At 43.2% G+C, this 20,205-nt stretch overlaps 1 protein-coding gene and 2 long non-coding RNA genes across 3 annotated transcripts; 1 reads left to right on the top strand and 2 right to left on the bottom strand.

The window, feature by feature from the left end:
- Positions 1–2,864: 2,864 nt before the first annotated feature.
- Positions 2,865–6,782, bottom strand: LOC148159826 (nuclear factor 7, brain-like). Its single transcript, XM_088005908.1, has one exon. It carries the CDS (start codon positions 6,272–6,274, stop codon positions 4,949–4,951), a length of 1,326 nt encoding a protein of 441 aa, XP_087862034.1. The 5' UTR covers positions 6,275–6,782; the 3' UTR covers positions 2,865–4,948.
- A 3,782-nt stretch (positions 6,783–10,564) lies between these two features.
- LOC106928749 (uncharacterized) lies at positions 10,565–11,413 on the bottom strand. Its single transcript, XR_015762964.1, has 3 exons — positions 11,188–11,413; positions 10,995–11,110; positions 10,565–10,924 (listed from the first exon to the last, which is right to left on the bottom strand). It is a non-coding gene; the product is annotated as an uncharacterized LOC106928749 (long non-coding RNA).
- A 654-nt stretch (positions 11,414–12,067) lies between these two features.
- Positions 12,068–12,861, top strand: LOC148159825 (uncharacterized). The gene is made up of 2 exons (XR_015762920.1): positions 12,068–12,171; positions 12,364–12,861. It is a non-coding gene; the product is annotated as an uncharacterized LOC148159825 (long non-coding RNA).
- The last annotated feature ends 7,344 nt before the right edge of the window (positions 12,862–20,205 follow it).

Below are 20,205 nucleotides of genomic sequence, written 5' to 3'. Positions count from 1 at the left end.
CGTTAGTGAGTTTTAGAGTCCTCGTCTCTGTCCACACCAACAGTCTGAGTGTTCGCTAGTTCGGCCAAGTCTGTCACAAATTTGTCAATAATCCAGGAATCCACAAGCTCCAAACAGCAGAAATCCTGTTATCATGAATAAATCCAGGGTGAATCCCGCCGGGTGTGTCCCCACAGGACAAGAGGCTCTCCTGTGCCCAGACTTTTCGTAGAGAAAATTTGATCAATTGCATTGAGAGATCGGTTGACCAGATCCATAATTTATAGATTTGGAGGATGTGCAAAGAAAGGCTCCAAAAATATAGAAAAAGAGAAAAAGACAGGACAAAAACAGGGCAGGAATGGGCAGGGAGGGAGCAGAGGGAAAAAGCGTTCGCCTTCATCGAGAGCAAGAGAGAAAATGAATTATTTATTATTTGTGGTGATTAAATTATAAGTGAATTTCTCCAAACTGTTACTGCTTTAAATCAGAAAGAAATTTCACCCCATAGTTCACTTCTAGGGATTCACATCTGGAATAACGAGGATTTGAAACTTTGATCTCAAACCAATGTTTGAAAGGGTTAGGGTTAGTTTTTCTGTAAACCTCATGTTTACAGAAAAACTTATTTATTCTAACTCATTATTTTAACTGTCATTATTTATTGAACTGTAAGCACAACTCAGAAACAAAGTGGCTACATATTTTTTCTCTTTTAATAGAAAATGAAACTTGTATATTTTATTCCACCTGAGCGATGCGACAGACTGATCTCCATGCTGAGCCCCGACGTCTAACATCTTTACTGATCTTAGGAACGTTTTCTGATCTTCTGCCACTGAATGAATATTTAAAGTGTTTCTGTGTGTGATGAATTTATGAGTTTCAGTTTCTGAAGTGAAAGGCAGAAATACAAACTTTTTCTCTATTTGTATTTTTTGAACCTTATTTGAAGATGAACACAGAGAGCAGAACTAAAACAACCAAATCAGAACCTCGAGATTCTGATGGCTATGTGTCTAATCTAGTCTAGTGTTAGTCCAGCTGATCTGTGACGCCTCAGAGGTTCAGAGAATATTTGGAGCAAACGGCATCAAGGAGGAGCATGCAGAGCGCTCAGCATCCAGAACCCAAAGAGTCTGGCCCAGTGGAACCAAGACAAGGCCTAGTCAAAGCCCAGCTGAACCTCCAGGCTGAACAAGGAGCCAAGATGGAGACCAAGTCATCCACAGGAACTTAGGGCAACCATCAGACAACCTGACAAGTTGCCCTGTCCGTGAGAAGGCAGCTGTTGTTAAAGCAAGCCATCAGGAGTCTGGTTAGCCGTTAGCCACCAGCAGCCATGTTGGACTCGGTCTTTGGTCAGACCAGAACTAAACTGAACTTTACTTTTGGTTCCAAATTATCCTGAAGTGATATTTCCTCAGATTTTTCTGATTGGTCCAAGCAAATGATGATCAGTTTAATTTTCATGAACGATTAGAGTGTAAATAAATGTTACTGAACAAAAAAACGTCGGTTTATGAGTCACATCCAGCCTCTGGAGGAGCCGACGGCTTCGGGTTCGTGGGTCTCCAGAACCAGCAGCTTCACTGTTTGCTGCTTTATAAAGGCATTTCAGCAGCTGCTCTCTGAACCCCCTGACTGTATAACAGAAACTTTCCTCATTGTTCCTTCATCTGAATCAGCCACAAATCTCTCCAGAGTACGAAGATCACACGTCGGTTTTAGTTTTCATTCCTATCTGACGGTTCAGCAGAGATCTTTTCTCTTTCACATATTGCTTGAAGCTTGATTGATCATGTGGAACATCGTTCTTTAGTGAGTTTCCTTTAGTTGAGCTCAGATGGTGAACTAATCAGCCCAGGTGATGAGATTAATCACAGTGATCCAAACACTAACCCTGAGACACAAAACCATCTGTGAGTTTCATGGAACAAACATTAAATCTTTATGACACTTGAATCCAATTTGCGTAATAATTTGGCACCTGGTGTACGATCAATGCTGAGAGAACTGAAAATCACTGAAGACCATCCCCACTGTGCAGTGGTGGCAGCATCATGCTCTGGGCCGCTTCTCTCCAGCAGGGAAGATGGTCAAAGCTGATGGAAGACGGATGGAGCCAAATTCAGGGCGAAGTTGGAGAAAACCTGTTGGAGTCTAAAGAATGACGCGACGCTCCTGACATTGTAAACCACTTTTGTTTTGGACTTTAAATTCCAGTCAAACATTTCTGTTTCTGGTTCAAGGGTGTGAAAACTTTTGTAAGCCACTGAAACTCATCCGGTCCTTTCAGCCGACATGGAGAGAAACTCAGGCAGGCTGTGATTTTACCTGCCAGCCTGTGAGGCAGGAAGCAGGAGCTCGGCGTTACAAACCGACCGGTTGGGTTCCTCTGTTCACCGCAGCCACTTTTTAATGTTCAAGTTATGCAATCCTGGACTAAAATAGACAAATGCCCCGAATGCCCCAAGGCGTCTCCTTCGGTCTGCCGGTAAATAAAACAGTTTCATGCCAGACATTACGACAAAAAACAGGACCAAGAGGATTCATCATCTCAGACACGCAAAGGAACCAAAACTGGAGAAAAAGTTTCAGATTTTTCTTCCTTCCTTCTGGTTGTCAAAGTTCAAGTTTTTCATTTGGGAATCTGTTCATGTTGGACTTTGTAAGAGGAAAACTTTAGTTCAGTTTATTAATGCAGAACTGATTCACATCAAACAGCAAACCAGATTAAAAAAAATCTCATTTCTAAACAGAAATGAATTCAAGCTTTAGAGTCAAAGAGCCGTTTTACCCTCAGAGCAGCTAAAGAACAATTAGCCAAATGTATTCTCCCATTTCGTCTGTTAATGAGCTTTAAAAAGAAAACACAAAGTCCGTCAGTTTTAGATATTTTTATTTGCGCATCAACACCAAGTGGCACCACCAGGTGGCGCTCCGTCCTCAGCCTGAGGAAGGTGGAGCGTTCAGTGTGACCAGGTGTGTGTTTGGAGGAAAACTCTTTTAAATTGTGCTTTTCATATCAGTGAGGTTCCGGTGGCGCCGTTACCTGGGCTGTTCGACGCCGCAGGTAGACTTTATACATTTGTCTCTTTTAACCAGATTGAATTCTATGTTTCTCTATATTGTTGATTTTTATTTGGTAGTTCTGCACCAGATCCTTCAAGTTTGGCTTTAGAGTCGGTGTGGTAAACCACAGGTATGCAGTGTTTTTAATGTGTTTTAGATTGATTTGATTAAAGTGGTTTAATAAGCATTTAGTCATTTTTATATTTCTGTTTTTACAGTTGTATCACTGCTTCCTGCTGTCCTTTTAGAGTTTGATTTTATTTTTTGTTAGTCCACCCAGTTTTGGATGGTTTGTCTCCCCTCAGTACTTGCTAACAACTTCAAATTTATTTAATTTGTTTTGTCCTCCGTTTGTTTTTGGGTCACTTCCTGAACAAACACCTTCCATGTTGCTGTTAATCTTAAATATCTGAGACCCGATCCTGTTTGGTGTGAGTTTGAGTTTGGGTTGCATGTCATCATTCTGCAGTGAATCGAGTGCATCTTAAGTTTGCAGTGAACATTGCAGTGGTTTATGCGGGTTTGTCCGCCTGAAGTGGTGTTTGACAATGAATGGATAAAGTTAAACCCTCTTATTTGTGTAACAATAAATATTGTTAATTAACTTTATTCTGGTTCTTTATTGCCCTTCGGCTTGATGGAGTCATAATTTCATAAACTTTTTGGCAACTTAAATCACACATTTCACCAAGAAACATTGAGAAAAATGTTCATGAAATGAGACATGAGGCTGCAAATCTTTGAAAATGTTGTTCAGAAACTGAACAGTGGGATAATATTTTAAACTTCACATCATGATGGATTCTGCAGCTTCTTCTGCAAAAACAATAAATATGTTTTTTATGTGCTGGACTGTCTCAGAGGCCTCCTTGCACAACCTACACCTTGGGTCTTGTCTGGTGTGGTAGATCTGAGCCTCTATTGCTCTGGTGTTTAGGGCCTGTTCCTGTGCGGCCAGGATGAGGGCCTCTGTGCTGTCCTTGAGTCCAGCTTTCTCCAGCCATTGGTAGGATTTCCTGATATCAGCCACTTCAGTTATTTGTCGGTGGTACATCCCATGTAGGGGCTTGTCCTCCCATGATGGTTCCTCCAGCACCTCGTCCTCTGTTCCCCATTGCCTGAGACATTCGCTGAGCACATCGTCCGTTGAGGCTTTGTCCTTGATGTATTTATGGATCTTGGATGTTTCATCCTGGACAGTGGCTCTCACACTCACTAGTCCTCTGCCTCCTTCCTTACGGCTTGTGTACAGTCTCAGGGTGCTGGATTTGGGGTGGAACCCTCCATGCATGGTTAGTAGCTTCCGAGTCTTAACATCCGTGGCCTTTATCTCTTCCATTGGCCAGCTAATTATTCCGGCAGGGTATCTGATTACTGGTAAGGCATAGCTGTTTATTGCACGGATCTTGTTCTTGCCATTGAGCTGGCTTCTCAGGACTTGCCTTATTCGTTGGAGGTATTTGGCTGTGGCTCCTTTCCTTGTGACCTCATCGAGGTTGCCATTTGCTTGTGGTATTCCCAGGTACTTATAACTGTGCTCTATGTCTGCTATTGTTCCTTCTGGGAGTGAGACCCCTTCTGTGCGGACGACCTTCCCTCTCTTTGTAACCATCCGGCCACACTTCTCTAGTCCGAATGACATCCCAATGTCAGTGCTGTAGATCCTGGTGGTGTGGATCAGTGAGTCGATGTCTCGCTCGCTCTTGGCGTACAGCTTGATGTCATCCATGTAGAGGAGGTGACTGATGGTGGCCCCGTTCTTGAGTCGGTATCCGTAGCCAGTCTTGTTGATGATTTGGCTGAGGGGGTTCAGGCCTATGCAGAACAGCAGTGGGGACAGAGTGACATATATATATATGTACCCCAACGTGTCGGGTCAGCACTGCTTTGTGCTCTAACTGGACTTCAGGCAGAGGTTCTCAGGTACTACCCTCAGAGGAGACGCATTCACCGTGTTCAGGTACGGAAACAGCTTCTCACTGAATGAGTGTGAGAAGGTGTGAAGGTGTGTGTTGGTGTCGAGGTCGAAGAACACCAGCTTCCCCCGGTTCCAGTCCAGATGGATTCTGATCCGGCTCAGCCTTCCCATCGGTTCCAGAACCGTGGACGGTTCCGACAGGGCCCGGGCCACGTACTGACCGTCAATGCAGCCGATTCTCCACAGACGGCTGGGATGGGTTCCTTTCCTCTGGACGCTTTGGGAGGCGACTCCCACAAACCAGTCTGTGTTGTCTCCAACCTCGACGTCCCAGCTGTAGGTTCCCGTCATGAAGCCCTCCGAGCCCAGGACGATGCGGAAGAAGTCAAACCTCTCCGGGTTGTCGGGAATGTTCTGCTTCTGGCCGCATCTCACGCTGGTCAGGTCTTCAGACAGGATGAGCTCAAAGTTCGCGCTGTTTGGATCCAGAACCACAGGAGTGTAGGACACCAGATGCTTCATCTTGTTCCAGATGTTGAAGCTCAGGTTGCCCAGGTGTTTGGCCACATCTATCAGGGCTCCAGAGACAGGCTGAGGATTCTCCAGCAGGAGGCGCTGTTGGATGGTTTCTGCGGCAGTCCTGAAGCTCTGCAGCATTACGGCATCCTCAGCCTTCATCAGTCCCTCTGTGTCTTTTATTGTCCGTGAAAGAGCAGCGATCTCTCTACTCAGGGCATCGATCTTTAGGCTTACCTTCTGAGTCTTCTTGCTTTCTTCTGTCCTCAGAGCAGCAATCCTGGCGTCTTCCTCCTTGTGGAGAAACAGATGAAGCTTCCTGAACTGTTCCTTGATCCGTCCCTCGGTTTGTTGGGCCTGGAGCTTAATGTATTCAGCTGTCTGATCCAGGTTTCCCTTCTCTTCTTTGAACACCTTCAGTTTGTCCAGCAGCGGCCTCAGGGCCTTTCTCAGCTCATTTCTCCGACCCTGAGCTACTTCATTCACAGGTTGGAGTTTGTGTCCATAATGACCATCTGAATGCTGACAGACGAGACATAAAAGTTTCTCGTCATCCACACAGAACAGCTTGAATCTCTCACCATGCGGCCGGCATATAACCTCTCCAGAAATGCCATTGATGATTGGCGATATTCTCCTGCAGATCGGACAGTCTGGGGTTATTTTGTCCTTCCACCATTTATTCAAACACTCTCTGCAGAAGCTGTGGCTGCAGAGCAAATCAACAGGATCCTTGAAGACGTCCTTGCAGATGGGGCAATACAAGTCCAGAGATTTTGGAGGCATTTCTTCTGGCTTCTTTGGAAACTATTTGCTCTGCATCCAAAGTTCCTGCTAAGCTCTGATCTCTCAGCAGATCCTGGCAGTTTAATCTGAGAGAGGCTTGCTGGAAGTTTTTTATGTTCAAGTCAAGGAGGAAGGACGTGTGATTACAGGAAAACCTCAGGCGAGTCTTGGAAGGGGCGGAGCCTTGACAAGTCATGTCTTACGTAGGTCGATGTTAAACTTTAACTGCTGAGATTCTATTTTAAATATGAAGTTCAGAAGTGGTCTTTTTTTAATATGTACCATTCAACCAACCTGACTTGTGCTTTATTTCTGGTTTTGTTTGTTTGAGTCGAACGCAACGCTCTGAGTCATGTCCACTGGAGATTTATGCTGTTTATCCAGAGGAAGGAATGGAAATACCTGAAACTCACCAACATTTTTGTAACAAGTTTTTATTGATTTTCAATGCAAACAGATTCATGTTTTAATATTGTAAAAAAAACAAATGTTCCATTACAAACAATAAACCAAAAGCTATAATTATTTCACTGCAATAATTGATCAAATGTAACTTCTCAGTTTCATCCAGTTTATTAAAATATTTTTTTTCTTCTGTTTTTTGTAGAATCCCAGATAAAACAGCTTTCATTGCAGACAAACGTCTGACCAGAACATAATGTTTGAAGGTATTTGTGACATTCTGAAATGTTGTTCCCACTGGCCGTAAATTCATTGCAGGAAATAAAAACAATAATTACCCACCAGGTGACAATCAAGAGGAAAGTACCAGAAACTTCCTGTTGCACACACTTGGTGTAAAACGTCCAGTTTGTCTCCACTCTGGGAAAATCCCACAACAGAATAGACATCAAGGCAGCTGGAGGTTTTCTCTCTGCTCATTTTTATCACAAGACAAACAGAAAAGAAACAAAAGGACAAAACTCCATTCAGCAGGAGACCGTCGCTGTTTTTTACACCAACAGAATATTAACAAAGATCATAATGGAAATGCAGCTTGTGTCAGTGGCTCTGCTCCGGCGGTTGCCAGTTTGTTTGTTGTTGGTTTAAATTTAGCTCTGAATACTTTACTGGTGACGACAGCAGATACTGGGAAGGCCACGCTCCGCTCAAACAGCCCAGCTGCTCTGACTGGTTACCTGCCTTCACTTTAGTCCTTCACTTTTTCAAACGTTCTTGTTTCAGAAACATGACGAATGAAAAAACGAGCAGTGGCTGAACTTTCAGGATGAGCCATAAAAACCTGTTTCCTACAGTAACTATGAAAATCCATTGGATGTTTTTCTCTTTTTTGTTGCTTTTACAAATCAAACGTGATCAACAAAATGTGGCTCTAGATAAAAATGTATGAAAAATTGCCTACATTAAACTGGACTCTGGCTGCTGTCCCAGCAGCAGTCAGTGTGGGTCGGTCTCATCTGGATGCTGCAGTTTTTCTCATTTCTTCCTCATAAACTCTTCCAACTCTGCTAGGTTGATGGGGGATCGGCTGTTAATAGGTCTGGGCTTTGACTAGGCCTCTCCAGAACAAACTATCTCTGTGCAGCTTTAACTGGAGGCTTTGGGTCGTCGACTTTCTGGAAAATAAATGTTATCTGAAGACGTGGTTCTCTGGCAGATGGAAGCCAAATGTTCTCCTAGAGTTTCATTTTACCTTCTACCTTAACCAGCATCATGCTGCCACTACTTTGCTTCACAGTGAGGACAGTGTGTTTGTGGTGATGTGCAGTATTTGGTGTCCACGTTGTGTGATGACCCAAACGCTCCATTTTTCAACAACCTGTTCTCTGATTGGTTGTTCTTTAGTCTTCATGCTGCAATGGTAGCCATGGATACTGATAAACCAGTGACTTGGCCTTGCAGAACCAGAAGTCTTTATGCTGCAGTCACTCCAGATGCTCACTGCTCTCCAATGATATCCATCACACTCAGGGTGGCACCACAAGCACCAGTTGGCTGAACCTCTGCTGGAGCTTCCAGTTGGAGTACTGGGAGACTGCTGTCCACCAGTTTCCCTGGAGGTGGAGCCTCCCCTGAGCAGTCTGGTCTCTCCATAGGTGCTGGAGGAGGGACATGGGGAAGCACAACAGCTCCGTTTCCGGCTTAAGTCCTGGGAGTCGGTCGCTTATCGGTTGGTTTTGGAACAGTGTACGCCTGCTGGTTTTGTGCTGATCTTAATGTTATTGTTCTGTGTTTGTAGAGAAAACCTCCTGTTGTTGGCAGCATTGAGAATGTTAGTCAATCGTCTTTTCCCAGTTTGCCTCCGTCTTGTCTGAAGATACGATAACGCTCCCAAAACGTTTTCTGTAGTAATCCATTTATTCATCATGGTAGTCTGCTGTAATTTTTATCTCCACATCCAGCCTTCTGTGTTGGTCCTCTGACAGGCACCTTCCTTCCAGACTTTGGTAGAGCTGATAATGCCTTCCTGCTGCCAATGCCAGGATTAAGTTTGATCTTTCAAAGCCTAAAACCAGCGGGGCCACAGTGTTTTTGAACGCTTGCATCACAACATGTAGCAAAGCCAATAGTGCTAACCATCTCTGAATTCACACAGAATGGGCTCTTTGCACCTCAGCTTCCGCGTTCGGGGTAAAGCGGCTCGATTGTTTCTGATCCAATACAAATATCATTTACATCAGGTGCTGCAGTGCTTGGCCAAGGTTTGTACATCGATCCGAAGCCCCAACAAGTCAGCTGGAGAAAGGTTTTAGATGTTCGCCTCGTTATACATTCACTGACACGAAGGTGAGTTTTACTTAAACTTTGTGGCTAACATTAACGTTAGCTTATGCTAGTAGGCAATATTCTCGGACATTGTTCTTGTAAAATGTGCTATTTAAGTATCTAAACATTCTAACGGACAATGTATTTATCTTATTTTCAAGTATATTATGTGTGTTTATTGTCGTTAGTGTCACAGACTAACGGGGTTCGGTTCCGGTTCGGGCTTTTTACTTCCGAAGCCTGACGAAGCTCAACAAGCCTCATAGCTTGACAGTAGCGCAGCTCTGGTGTCAGAGATCTGGTTCAGCTGTTCAGGTTCAAAGTTGCTGCTTTTAGAAAAATACGACCGTGTTGCTTCATGTCTCCGTGTTATTTCGTTTTATTACCTTTGCATGTTTCTTGTTCAGAGCTCAGATAGGACGGTGTTTACAGCAGGATGTACAGGCGGATCAGCCGCTCGGCTGTCTGGCTCTGGTCTGCTCTCTGGTTCCCATAAACTCTTTCAGGCTGAATATAGAAGTGATTCCATGGAAATAACTCAGGGAGGCTCCTTTATTTACCATCCGTGTCCCCGGTAGTTTTAGGCTGATCCGGAGTGAAGTGAAGGCTGCAAACTTTGCTGTGCGGCGTTAGCTGGTAGCGACAGATATTTACAAGCCATCTTCTTAATTCAGGATCGCTTGGAAATTAACGAAAACTTAAAAGCCCATTATATTAGGAAGACAACAATGTTAATAGTATTGTTTTTTTGCATCTGAAATACAACTTAGTCTTTTCTACCAGTCATGGTAACTCAAAGCGGAAAAAAGTGAGCCGCATTAGCTCCTGGAGATGTGACGTCAACGCCTTAGGTGCAAAGAGCCCATGAAGTCCCAGCGTTGTTCTCACTGGCAGTCTGTAGCTGAAGGGGAAACTACTCATCCTGCTCCCTCCTTATTTCACAGTTTTGCCTGTTAAACTTATGTCATATCCAGTTTAGTTACTCGGATTCTTACCCTATTTTTCCTGTTTCCCAGCTGATCAGCCCAGGTTGAACGAAAAGCTCAGTGTAATGGAAAGTGAATGTTGAGATAAATGCTGGTTCTGGAAAAAACAACAACTCTTCAAATCAACAGAGGACACCTGAGCCTAACCAGGAAGCTCACCTGAAACTGAGCAGAAAAAAGTCTCACACTTTGGATCTGATAAGACGGGAAGAATCTCAGACAAATCCACGTGGCCGACTGCGAACGAAACATTCCCCCGACTCCGAACGAAACATTCCCCCGACTCCGAACGAAACATTCCCCCGACTCCGAACGAAACATTCCCCTCACCAAAAAACACAAACAGCTGAAATCGAAATCATCCTTCCCTCCACAGACTGAGCGAAACAGCCGAGCTGTGATGCTCCGACTGCCTGGAAATCCGGCCCAAAAGCAGATCTCTGCACTTCAGCAGCAACATTAAACATCAACAGGTCAGAGGCAACACCAGGTATGGAGCAACATATGTCCCATGTTTGTGTGACCAGCAGGTGGAGATCTTTTTTTAAAAGGTAACAAGATGCACCCGAATACAGACTTAGCAGTGAACAATATTTTATTAGACAATTTCTTTAAAACATTTCCTTTTAAAAACGAGGCTTCAGGCCCACGACTCGGCCCCTGGAACAAAAGGAACCAGGACAGACAAGTTCAATTATTCCAAAAGAAATAAAATAAAACATGCAATGCAAAAGAAAATAAACACAAATTAGTAAACAAATACAAACGGTAAAAGAAAACACTTCAAACAATGGAACAAATCTTTGTCATCCAGTTCCAAATGCCCTTGGATAAGGCCAGAAGAGTAATGCCCCGCCCAACCAGCAACAAGTTCAGTTGAGAGCGGCCCAAACAGGAAGACAAGAAGCAGAGCGTCCAAAGCGCTGCAGTCAGTTGCCTGAAACAGAAAACCCATTAATGGTGGATCCAGATAAAAGAAATAAAAAACTAAACAGCAGGTAGCTTACCCAGGGGTGGAAACACAGCCTAACCCGGGAGGAAGTGGGTCAGCAGGTGAGGACCAGATTGAAGCCACACGCCACAGCAACCCCCAGCTGCAGCCGGCAACGCCATCAGAGCAACACTGCAGAAACGCACGATAAGTGTAGCACCCAAAACCCAACCATGATCTCAGCCACGGATAGCAAAACTGTCACTTACGATCGCAGACGAGCCGATCAAACATACGAGCCGACATGTAGCCGCCAACCGCAGCAACAGCGGGAGAAACGAAGATGCTGCAGCGGCCCGGCCACCAATCAACGGTGCGCTTCCTGCTGCACCCGGTGCGCAGTGGGGGAGGGTGGAACACCATCCCACCACATTCGTCTGATCATTTCACTGTCATCTTTGCAAACACAACCACCACTGACTCTTTCAGCCAAACAGCGACTGTCACAGACAACACAGCAGAAACATTTAATCAAACCTACTCTTCCTCCTCACCTTTAAGCTGTAACCATAGATGATTTCCACTCTTCAGGTGTCATTGATTCCATTAAGTTGCAGACTTTATCTGGTAGAAACAAATCTCCATGGAGAAATGAGCAAACAGATCAACTAGACATTCTGCTGTCGGGGAGAATGAAGAGTTAAAACTCAACTTCTCGTTTATTATGAGTCCCACAGACTGCGAGGCTATCGCTCAACACTAAAACACGCAAAGAAATCATAAACAAAAACATGAACGACACTGGAGCTTTATTTGCAACAGCTGACACAAACATGACCTGAAATGGATTTACCAACTTCTTTATGGAGAAAATTCAAAACATCAGAGGATTAACCTGAACATCCACAATAAATCCAGCACCAACGATTTACCCAAACATAAATGCAGAAAAATTATCCAATTTCAGCTACTTAACTATAAAACCCAAGTAGAAATTATAGATCATTTAAGTTCAAGTTTCTGCTGTCTGGATATCCAAGCCACACATTTCCCTCAGGAAGTCCAGCCTGATCTGATCTGATCTAAACTGAATGTGACAGTATGTCCTGTAGGCTTTGAACGCACCACACAAGAGCCTGAATCTGATTGGTTGTGGCGCTGGCTGCCTGTATATAAAGAACCCTCCCTCACCTGGTTGACATCATGTTCTCCTTCCGGTTCAGACCTCGGCGTCTGTTGGTGCTGCACGCTAGGTAAGGCAGGCTTCACCTCTCTCCATCAAGCTTCTTACTTGTGATTTATTTACATTTTCTGCATAACAGCCGCAAATTAATGCGTGCTCAAATAACGACGCTCTGATCGCCGATCCATCGTCCTTGTGGTAAGAATCTTCCCGCACTCTGTTTGTTAGCTTAGCTTTAGCGCAGCTTCTGTTGTGTATCCAGGCCGCCTGTACCAGTTTCCTCCTTCCTGTCAGAGGCACGACATAAAGAGCTCAGCGGTAGGTGAAGTGCTGGAGTTTGGATGCTTTCAGATTCCATTTCTAACATTTATTTTGATAGCCGCTGCTGTTTGCCCGCTGTTCTGGTTGTCCCCGACCGACGGTCCGCCTGTCAACTGGATAACCTGTCGGCTGCCTACCTGTCGTCCTGGTTGCTGGCTTCATGCCCGCCGTCCTGGTCGGCGTAAAGCTGGCTCCTATCCCTCGTCCAGTGTGGCTGATTTGTATGGGGTTCCATTTGTATCAAAAATAAGTAGAAGTCATATGTGTCGTTGGTCTATGCTGCATATGTGATGAACGTCGTTGGTCCTTGTTGCTATTGCCTGTTTTCTGCGTCATTAAAAAGTCCTGAAGTAGGTCATGTATGATCAAAATGTTTATTAGATATTACAAAAATGTTGGTCTTTCAATATCAGTGGTTTCAATAAAATTGTTTTCAAAATGTTAAGATTTCTACCTCGTATTTTCTTTAGGCATTAGTCAGGGCAGCTAACGAGGCCAAGGGGTCCTGGCCCAGTGAAGGAGGTGCTAAATTTCTTTTTAAATCTGTGATACATCTTCATTTTAAAGAATTTTCACTGTTGGCATGTATTTGAACTTCTCTTTTATTTACTTCAGCACACCTCACAGTTTTAAACAAATTCTGTAGTTTTCGGCGTACTTCTAAATCTGCTCCTTAGTCGCATGTTTTTGGGCCTCCTACTGCCTCTCGTGGCGTGGGGTGGTAACACAACTAATATAATTACATTACTAGATCAAAATGCCACAAAGTCTTTATTAATTCTGGCATTAGGATAATAATAATAATGTGCAAATTACAAACTGGATTCCAAAAAAGTTGGGACACTAAACAAATTGTGAATAAAAACTGAATGCAATGATGTGGAGGTGCCAACATCTACATTTTATTCACAATAGAACACAAATCACAGATCAAAAGTTTAAACTGAGAATGTATCATTTTAAGGGAAAATGTTTCAAAATTTCATGACATCAACAAATCCCAAAAGTTGGGACACGGCCATTTTTACCACTCTGTGGCATCTCCCCTTCTTCTTACAACACTCAGATGTCTGGGGACAGAGGAGACCAGTTTCTCGAGTTTAGAAATAGGAATGCTCTGCATTCATGTCTGATACAGGCCTCTAACTGTTCAATCGTCTTGGGCCTCTCTGTGGCACCTTCCTCTTTATGATGCACCAAATGTTCTCTATAGGTGAAGATCTGGACTGCAGGCCATGTCAGTACCCAGATCCTTCTCCTACCATGATATTGTGATTGCTGCAGAATGTGGTCTGGCATTATGTTGAAGAATGCAGGGTCTTCCCTGGAAGAGACGACGTCTAGATGGGAGCACATGTTCTAGAACCTGAACATAGCTCTCTGCTTTAATGGGGCCTTTCCAGACATGCAAGCTGCCCAGGCCACCAGCTCTCATGCAACCCCAGACCATCAGTGATGCAGCTTCTGAACGTTGATAACAACTTGGGTTATCCTTGTCCTCTCTGGTCCGGATGACATGGCGTCCCAGTGTTCATAAAGAACTTCAAATCGTGACTCATCTGACCACAGAACAGTCGTCCATTTTGCCTCGCTCCATTTTAAATGACTCCTGGTCCAGTGCAAACGGCTGAGCTTGTGGAGCTGCTTAGAAATGGCTTCCTCTTTGCACTGCAGAGTTTCAGCTGGCAGCGGCGGATGGCACGGTGGATTGTGTTCACTGGCGATGCTTTCTGGAAGTATTCCTGAGCCCAGGCTGTTATTTCCTTGACATTCCTGTTTGAGGTGCAGTGATGTTTAAGGGCCCGGAGATCACGAGCATCCAGTAGTTTTACGGCCTTGACCCTTACACACAGCGATTGTTCCAGATTCTCTGAATCTTTTGATGATGTTATGCACAGTTGATGATAACTTTGCTATTTTACGCTGGGTAACACCATTCTGGTATTGCTGCACTATCTTTCTGCGCAACAGTGGTGGAATCGGTGATCCTCTCACCATCTTGGCTTCAGAGACACTGACACTGTAAGAAGCTCATTTTATACTTGATCATGTTGTCAATTGACCTAATTAGTGTTAAATGGTCTTCCAGCTGTTATATGTTCAATTTCCTTTTTCCAGCCACTTAATACCTGTCCCAACTTTTTTGGGATTTGTTGATGTCATGAAATTTTGAATCAACATATTTTTCCCTTAAAATGATATTCTCTCAGATGCGACTAAGGAGCAGATTTAGAAGTATGTCAAACTACAGAATTTGTTTAAAACTGTGAGGTGTGCTGAAGTAAATAAAAGAGAGAAGTTCAAATACATGCCAACAGTGAAAATTCTTTTTAAAATGAAGATGTATCACAGATTTAAAAAGAAATTTAGCACCTCCTTCACTGGGCCAGGACCCCTTGGCCTCGTTAGCTGCCCTGACTAATGCCTAAAGAAAATACGAGGTAGAAATCTTAACATTTTGAAAACAATTTTATTGAAACCACTGATATTGAAAGACCAACATTTTTGTAATATCTAATAAACATTTTGATCATACATGACCTACTTCAGGACTTTTTAATGACGCAGAAAACAGGCAATAGCAACAAGGACCAACGACGTTCATCACATATGCAACATAGACCAACAACACATAGCAACGACACATCTACACATGACTTCTACTTATTTTTGATACAAATGGAACCCCATAGATTTGGGCTGATTGGTGACCAGCTCGGACTAATCCTTCTAGTGGCGTCTGCTACAGCGTGGCGGTTCCTCCCAGGACAGACTCTTAATTTGGACTATTGCTGCTAATTGGTCGTGAACTGTATAATTGTATTGTCTGTAATTTGAATGTTTCTTTTATTTTGACAGGAACGGCCAGCTCGTGGTGGTGGTACTCAGGGGTGAAAGTAGGGGGGTACAGTCGGGTACCCCTAAAAGATTTAGCGGGGGTTTGCAGTACCTGCAAGAGAGGAGCGGCTGTAAAGAATCTACGGGTTCACTGTGCAGCCGTGACTGATTAGTTTTTCAAGAACAATCTAAAACACGACTTAATCATTTAATAACATTTTTCCCATTTCATATTGTTTCTGAACTCTTCATGCTTTGCTAGAGCAGGGCAGCAACACGTCGGTCGCAGAAGGTTTTGAGTTGATCTCAGCATTAGGTGACAAACTGAACGCCGCCAGGAGGCTGGTGTAACTCTTCTTTAGTTGTCGGTCACCCAGTACAATACAGAATAAAAAACTCTTCACAATGTGGCTTTGACTGCAGGCAAGTCTGACAGGCTGAAAAATAAGACACGGTTAGCGCCGTGACTGAGTGGTCAGCCACGAACACCAGCTCCCACTCATAGGGTCACATCTTTCCAGCCCAACCACGAGAAAAACTTTACAAATTATATTTGTAGATGTTAAATATTCTTACAGTACTTCGTTAATTGTTTAACTAGAAAAATATGACCCTAAGAAAAGAAATGAAGAGCTGCCTCTCTCGCACCCACCTCCACCAGCGCTCAGCATTCTGGTGGGGAAGCCGAGAGAGCCTGACGGAAACGACCCAAACTAACTGGAACCCTGTTCCCCCCTTCGCCTCTGGGGGCGCTGCATCAACAGCTACTGAAGGAATCGACACAAACCCTCTGAAGAAGAGCAGCGCAACTTCCTCCTTCACAAAAAGTAAGCATAAACGAAGCGGTGTCAGGTTTTAGCGGCTGTAGGATTTCTCCATTGATATACTTTACTGGTTTGGACATCCTGTTAGCCGCAACGCTAGCGACGCTCCTGCAGGCGCCATTGCTGCGCGGTGAGTCTGTCCACTAAACCAGGCTGTTCCAATGCGGGATGAGCAGGAATCTGTCACAAAATGATGGCAGCGCCTTTATTTCTTACCCGATTTCTATAAACAAGGCTTAGATTAAAGCGGAGGACATTGCTGATTGTAAATATTCTCCCTTAATATAAATCTATAAGCAGTTTGGTTTCTATCAAAATGCAAGAGGACTAAGCAAATTGCTCTTTTATATTGGTGAATTTATTACAGAATTGCCACTGTCAAAATGTAACTAACCTTGACTCATGCTTCATATATATGAGACATATGAAATATGTCATCATATTTGATTGTTATTCAAACAAATGAGGTAAATAGTTCAGGTTTTCATTTATCAAAGGTTTAAAAATGACAGCAGCTGCAGTTCGCTACAGTAATAAAAAGCTTTAAACCATTTATATTCTGCTTTTCCTTGCTTTCTGTCGGCACGTTGACCTGCAGAGCAGATATTACCCAGAATGCCCTGCACTGTATCTAACGTCCTGCTTTTGGAGCGGTCTCCGGTCCTTTTGCATTCTCACCTCCAAAACGAATCGGACTTTCTAGACAAACGGATTAGAGTCTGATTCAGGACTCTAATCCTGGGCTGCTGTGATGCACCCTAAAAGCAGCAGGTATGAAACCTGAATCAGTCCAAATCCACTTCACTGCAGCAAACGGGACGGACCGCTGGCAGTCTCATACCTGGAAATGGGACCATCGCACTATGGAAGTGAAGGGGGCGCTATTTCATATTATTCTCCCGTTTTTATTTTTTAAAATCTGTGATATATTTTCACCTTTAGGACGGAGTTTCACTCTCAGCATGTATTTGAACTTCTCTCTTTTATTTACTTCAGCGCAGCTCACAGTTCTTAAATTCTGTAGCTTTCGGTGTACTTCTAAATCTGCTTCTTAGTTGCATCTCCAGGTCTACTGCTGCCTCTAGTGGCGCGGGGGTGGTAATACAACTAACATAACTACATCACTAATAGCACAAAGTTTTTATTTACTACTAATCCTGGAATTATTGGCACCATAAATTCTCTAATAAAACATACTTTTTAAATATTCTTAAAAATGTAGAGCTAATTAAATGACAAACACCTTTATTATTCTAAATAATACCTATTTATCTCCATCGATTATAGGAGGAACAAAAAAAATGAGACATGAAATAAGAAGCATTCTCAATGTGTACATAGGAAACCTAATGAGCAAAAATCAATAAACAAATTAATTATGAATCACAGAAGAATAACTAATCTGGTTGTTATACAGATACAAGCAAAAAATTCACATTTTTGCTTTCATTGTCTCATGTATGTTATTCTGAGACGTTTTGTAGAGTCTCGTAGAAGAAAAAATAAAATGAAACTATTTAATCTATCATGGTGGAAATTTTTCTTCGACTCTAAAACTAAAATAAAACATTCATAGAATCACAATATCAACAAATTGTTCATAGAATAAAACACTTAGCATGCTGTAAGCAAATGTTAAGTTTGGTTAAAAATGATTCTTGTACTGTCAGTAAATGAGGTCTAGTCGATGTTCCAGAGGGAAACGGTAACATCTTCATGAGCTCAGCGTCCTGTCCGAGTGGAGGACGGGATCTGCGGAAATATTCCTCCATCTTCCATGTTCTTTCGGAAAACGGTTGACAGAGATGTTTTTGGTTTCACAGATCTAGGGTTGTAGATCTAGAGTCAGCTTCAGTTCGTCCAGCTGTAAACCAGAGATTGGGCTGACCTCTGACCTCTGACCTGAGCCGCCTTCCAGCTGCAGATCAGAAACTTTTCCAGGCGTTTCTGTTTCTAATTTCCTGATTTCTCAACATTCATAATTTATATTGAAGTGACATCATTGAATCATGTTATTGGTTTTATTCCTGTAATATTTTTACTAGTTTATTATATTTCATCATTAGTTTACTTAGTTTAGGTGAGTGTAGCTGACCTAGAGGTTATTGATGAAACATTGACCTGAGGATGAAATCTGTTTGCTCATAAACTTTTGGGTTATTGAAGTTAATTCGTTGTGCGGCTTTAACACCGAGGCCTCATCAGGCAGTATTTATTTATTTATAGACTCAACTATGTGCTCATCATTTTCCTTTTCAGGTGACGCTCTGCCTCGGCCATTTTGATCTAAGTTACTGCTTCTGTTGATCTCCCTAAGCAGGTTATTTATACCCAAACCAGACCTTATTGTTGAACATCAGAGGGATGGATGGACTTTCCAGTGAACTACCTGAAAAACAGATTCTGATGCCAAAATAGTTTTTGTTTTAAAGCCAACAGGTTTTAATTTACTTCTACATATTTTACCGGTGATAAAAAGCGGTGCTGGGCAGGCCGCTCCCCTCCAAACAGCCCCAGCTGCTCCGACCGGTTCTGTCTTTACACGTCATCGTTCTGAAGCCTTTAATATTTGTCCTGTGGGTCAGATGACACCGCTGAGAGGAAACGGGAAGGGAAAAATGTTTTTTTAATTATGTATAACTTTCCTTCCATATAACACTTTGTTTTGGACTTTCACATAAAATTCCAGTGAAATATATGTACAGGTGCTGGTCATAAAATTAGAATATTGTGATAAAGTTCATTATTTTCCATAATGTCATGATAAAAATTAAATTGTCATATATTTTAGATTCATTGCACACCAACTGAAATATTTCAGGTCTTTTATTGTTTTAATTTTGATGATTTTGGCAAACAGCAATAAAAATAATCATCTGAATCAACAAAGTAACTCTAAACACCTGAAAAAGATTCCTGAGCCTTTTAAAAACTCCCAGCCTGGTTCATTACTCAAAACCGCCATCATGGGTCAGACTGCTGACCTGACTGCTGTCCAGAAGGCCATCACTGACATCCTCAAGCAAGAGGGTGAGAAACAGAAAGAAATTTCTGAACGAATCGGCTGTTTGCAGAGTGTTATATCAAGGCACCTCAGTGGGAAGTCAGTAGGAAGGAAAAAGTGTGGCAGAAAACGCTGCACAACGAGAAGAGGTGACCGGACCCTGAGGAAGATTGTGGAGAAGGGCCGATTCCAGACCAAATTAAATTTTCATCTCCATAAAACTTTTCAGCAGATGGAAGCATGAAGTGCTCCAAAATCTTCTGATAGCTGCTGCATTGATCCTGCCCTTGATAAAACCCAGTGGACCAACACCAGCAGCTGACATGGCACCCAGACCATCACTGACTGTGGGTACTTGACACTGGACTTCTGGATTTTTGGCATTTCCTTCTCCCCAGTCTTCCTCCAGAGTCTGGCACTTTGATTTCCGAATGACATGCAAAGTTTGCTTTCATCCGAAAAAAGTACTTTGGACCACTGAACAACAGTGGTCCAAAGTGCTGCTTCTCTGTAGCCCAGGTCAGGCGCTTCTGCCGCTGTTTCTGGTTCAAAGTGGCTTGACCTTTGACCTGGGGATGCAGGACCTGTAGCCCATTTCCTGCACACGCCTGTGCACAGTGGCTCTGGATGTTTCTACTCCAGACTCAGTCCACTGCTTCCCCCAAGGTCTGGAATCGGCCCTTCTCCACAATCTTCCTCAGGGTCCGGTCACCTCTTCTCGTTGTGCAGCGTTTTCTGCCACACTTTTTCCTTCCTACTGACTTCCCACTGAGGTGCCTTGATATAACACTCTGCAAACAGCCGATTCGTTCAGAAATTTCTTTCCGTTTCTCACCCTCTTGCTTGAGGATGTCAGTGATGGCCTTCTGGACAGCAGTCAGGTCAGCAGTCTGACCCATGATTGCGGTTTTGAGTAATGAACCAGGCTGGGAGTTTTTAAAGGCCTCAGGAATCTTTTTCAGGTGTTTAGAGTTACTTTGTTGATTCAGATGATTATTTTTATTGCTCGTTCAGAGAACCTTTTCATAATATTCTAATTTTTTGAGACAGGGATTTTGGGTTTTCATGAGCTGTTTGCCAAAATCATCAAAATTAAAACAATAAAAGACCTGAAATA

Source organism: Poecilia mexicana, unplaced genomic scaffold (assembly GCF_051168715.1).
Source record: "Poecilia mexicana isolate PSO_F unplaced genomic scaffold, ASM5116871v1 scaffold_5, whole genome shotgun sequence".
NCBI classification, from domain to species: Eukaryota; Metazoa; Chordata; class Actinopteri; order Cyprinodontiformes; family Poeciliidae; genus Poecilia; species Poecilia mexicana.
This window is presented reverse-complemented; position numbering and strand designations above follow the sequence as displayed.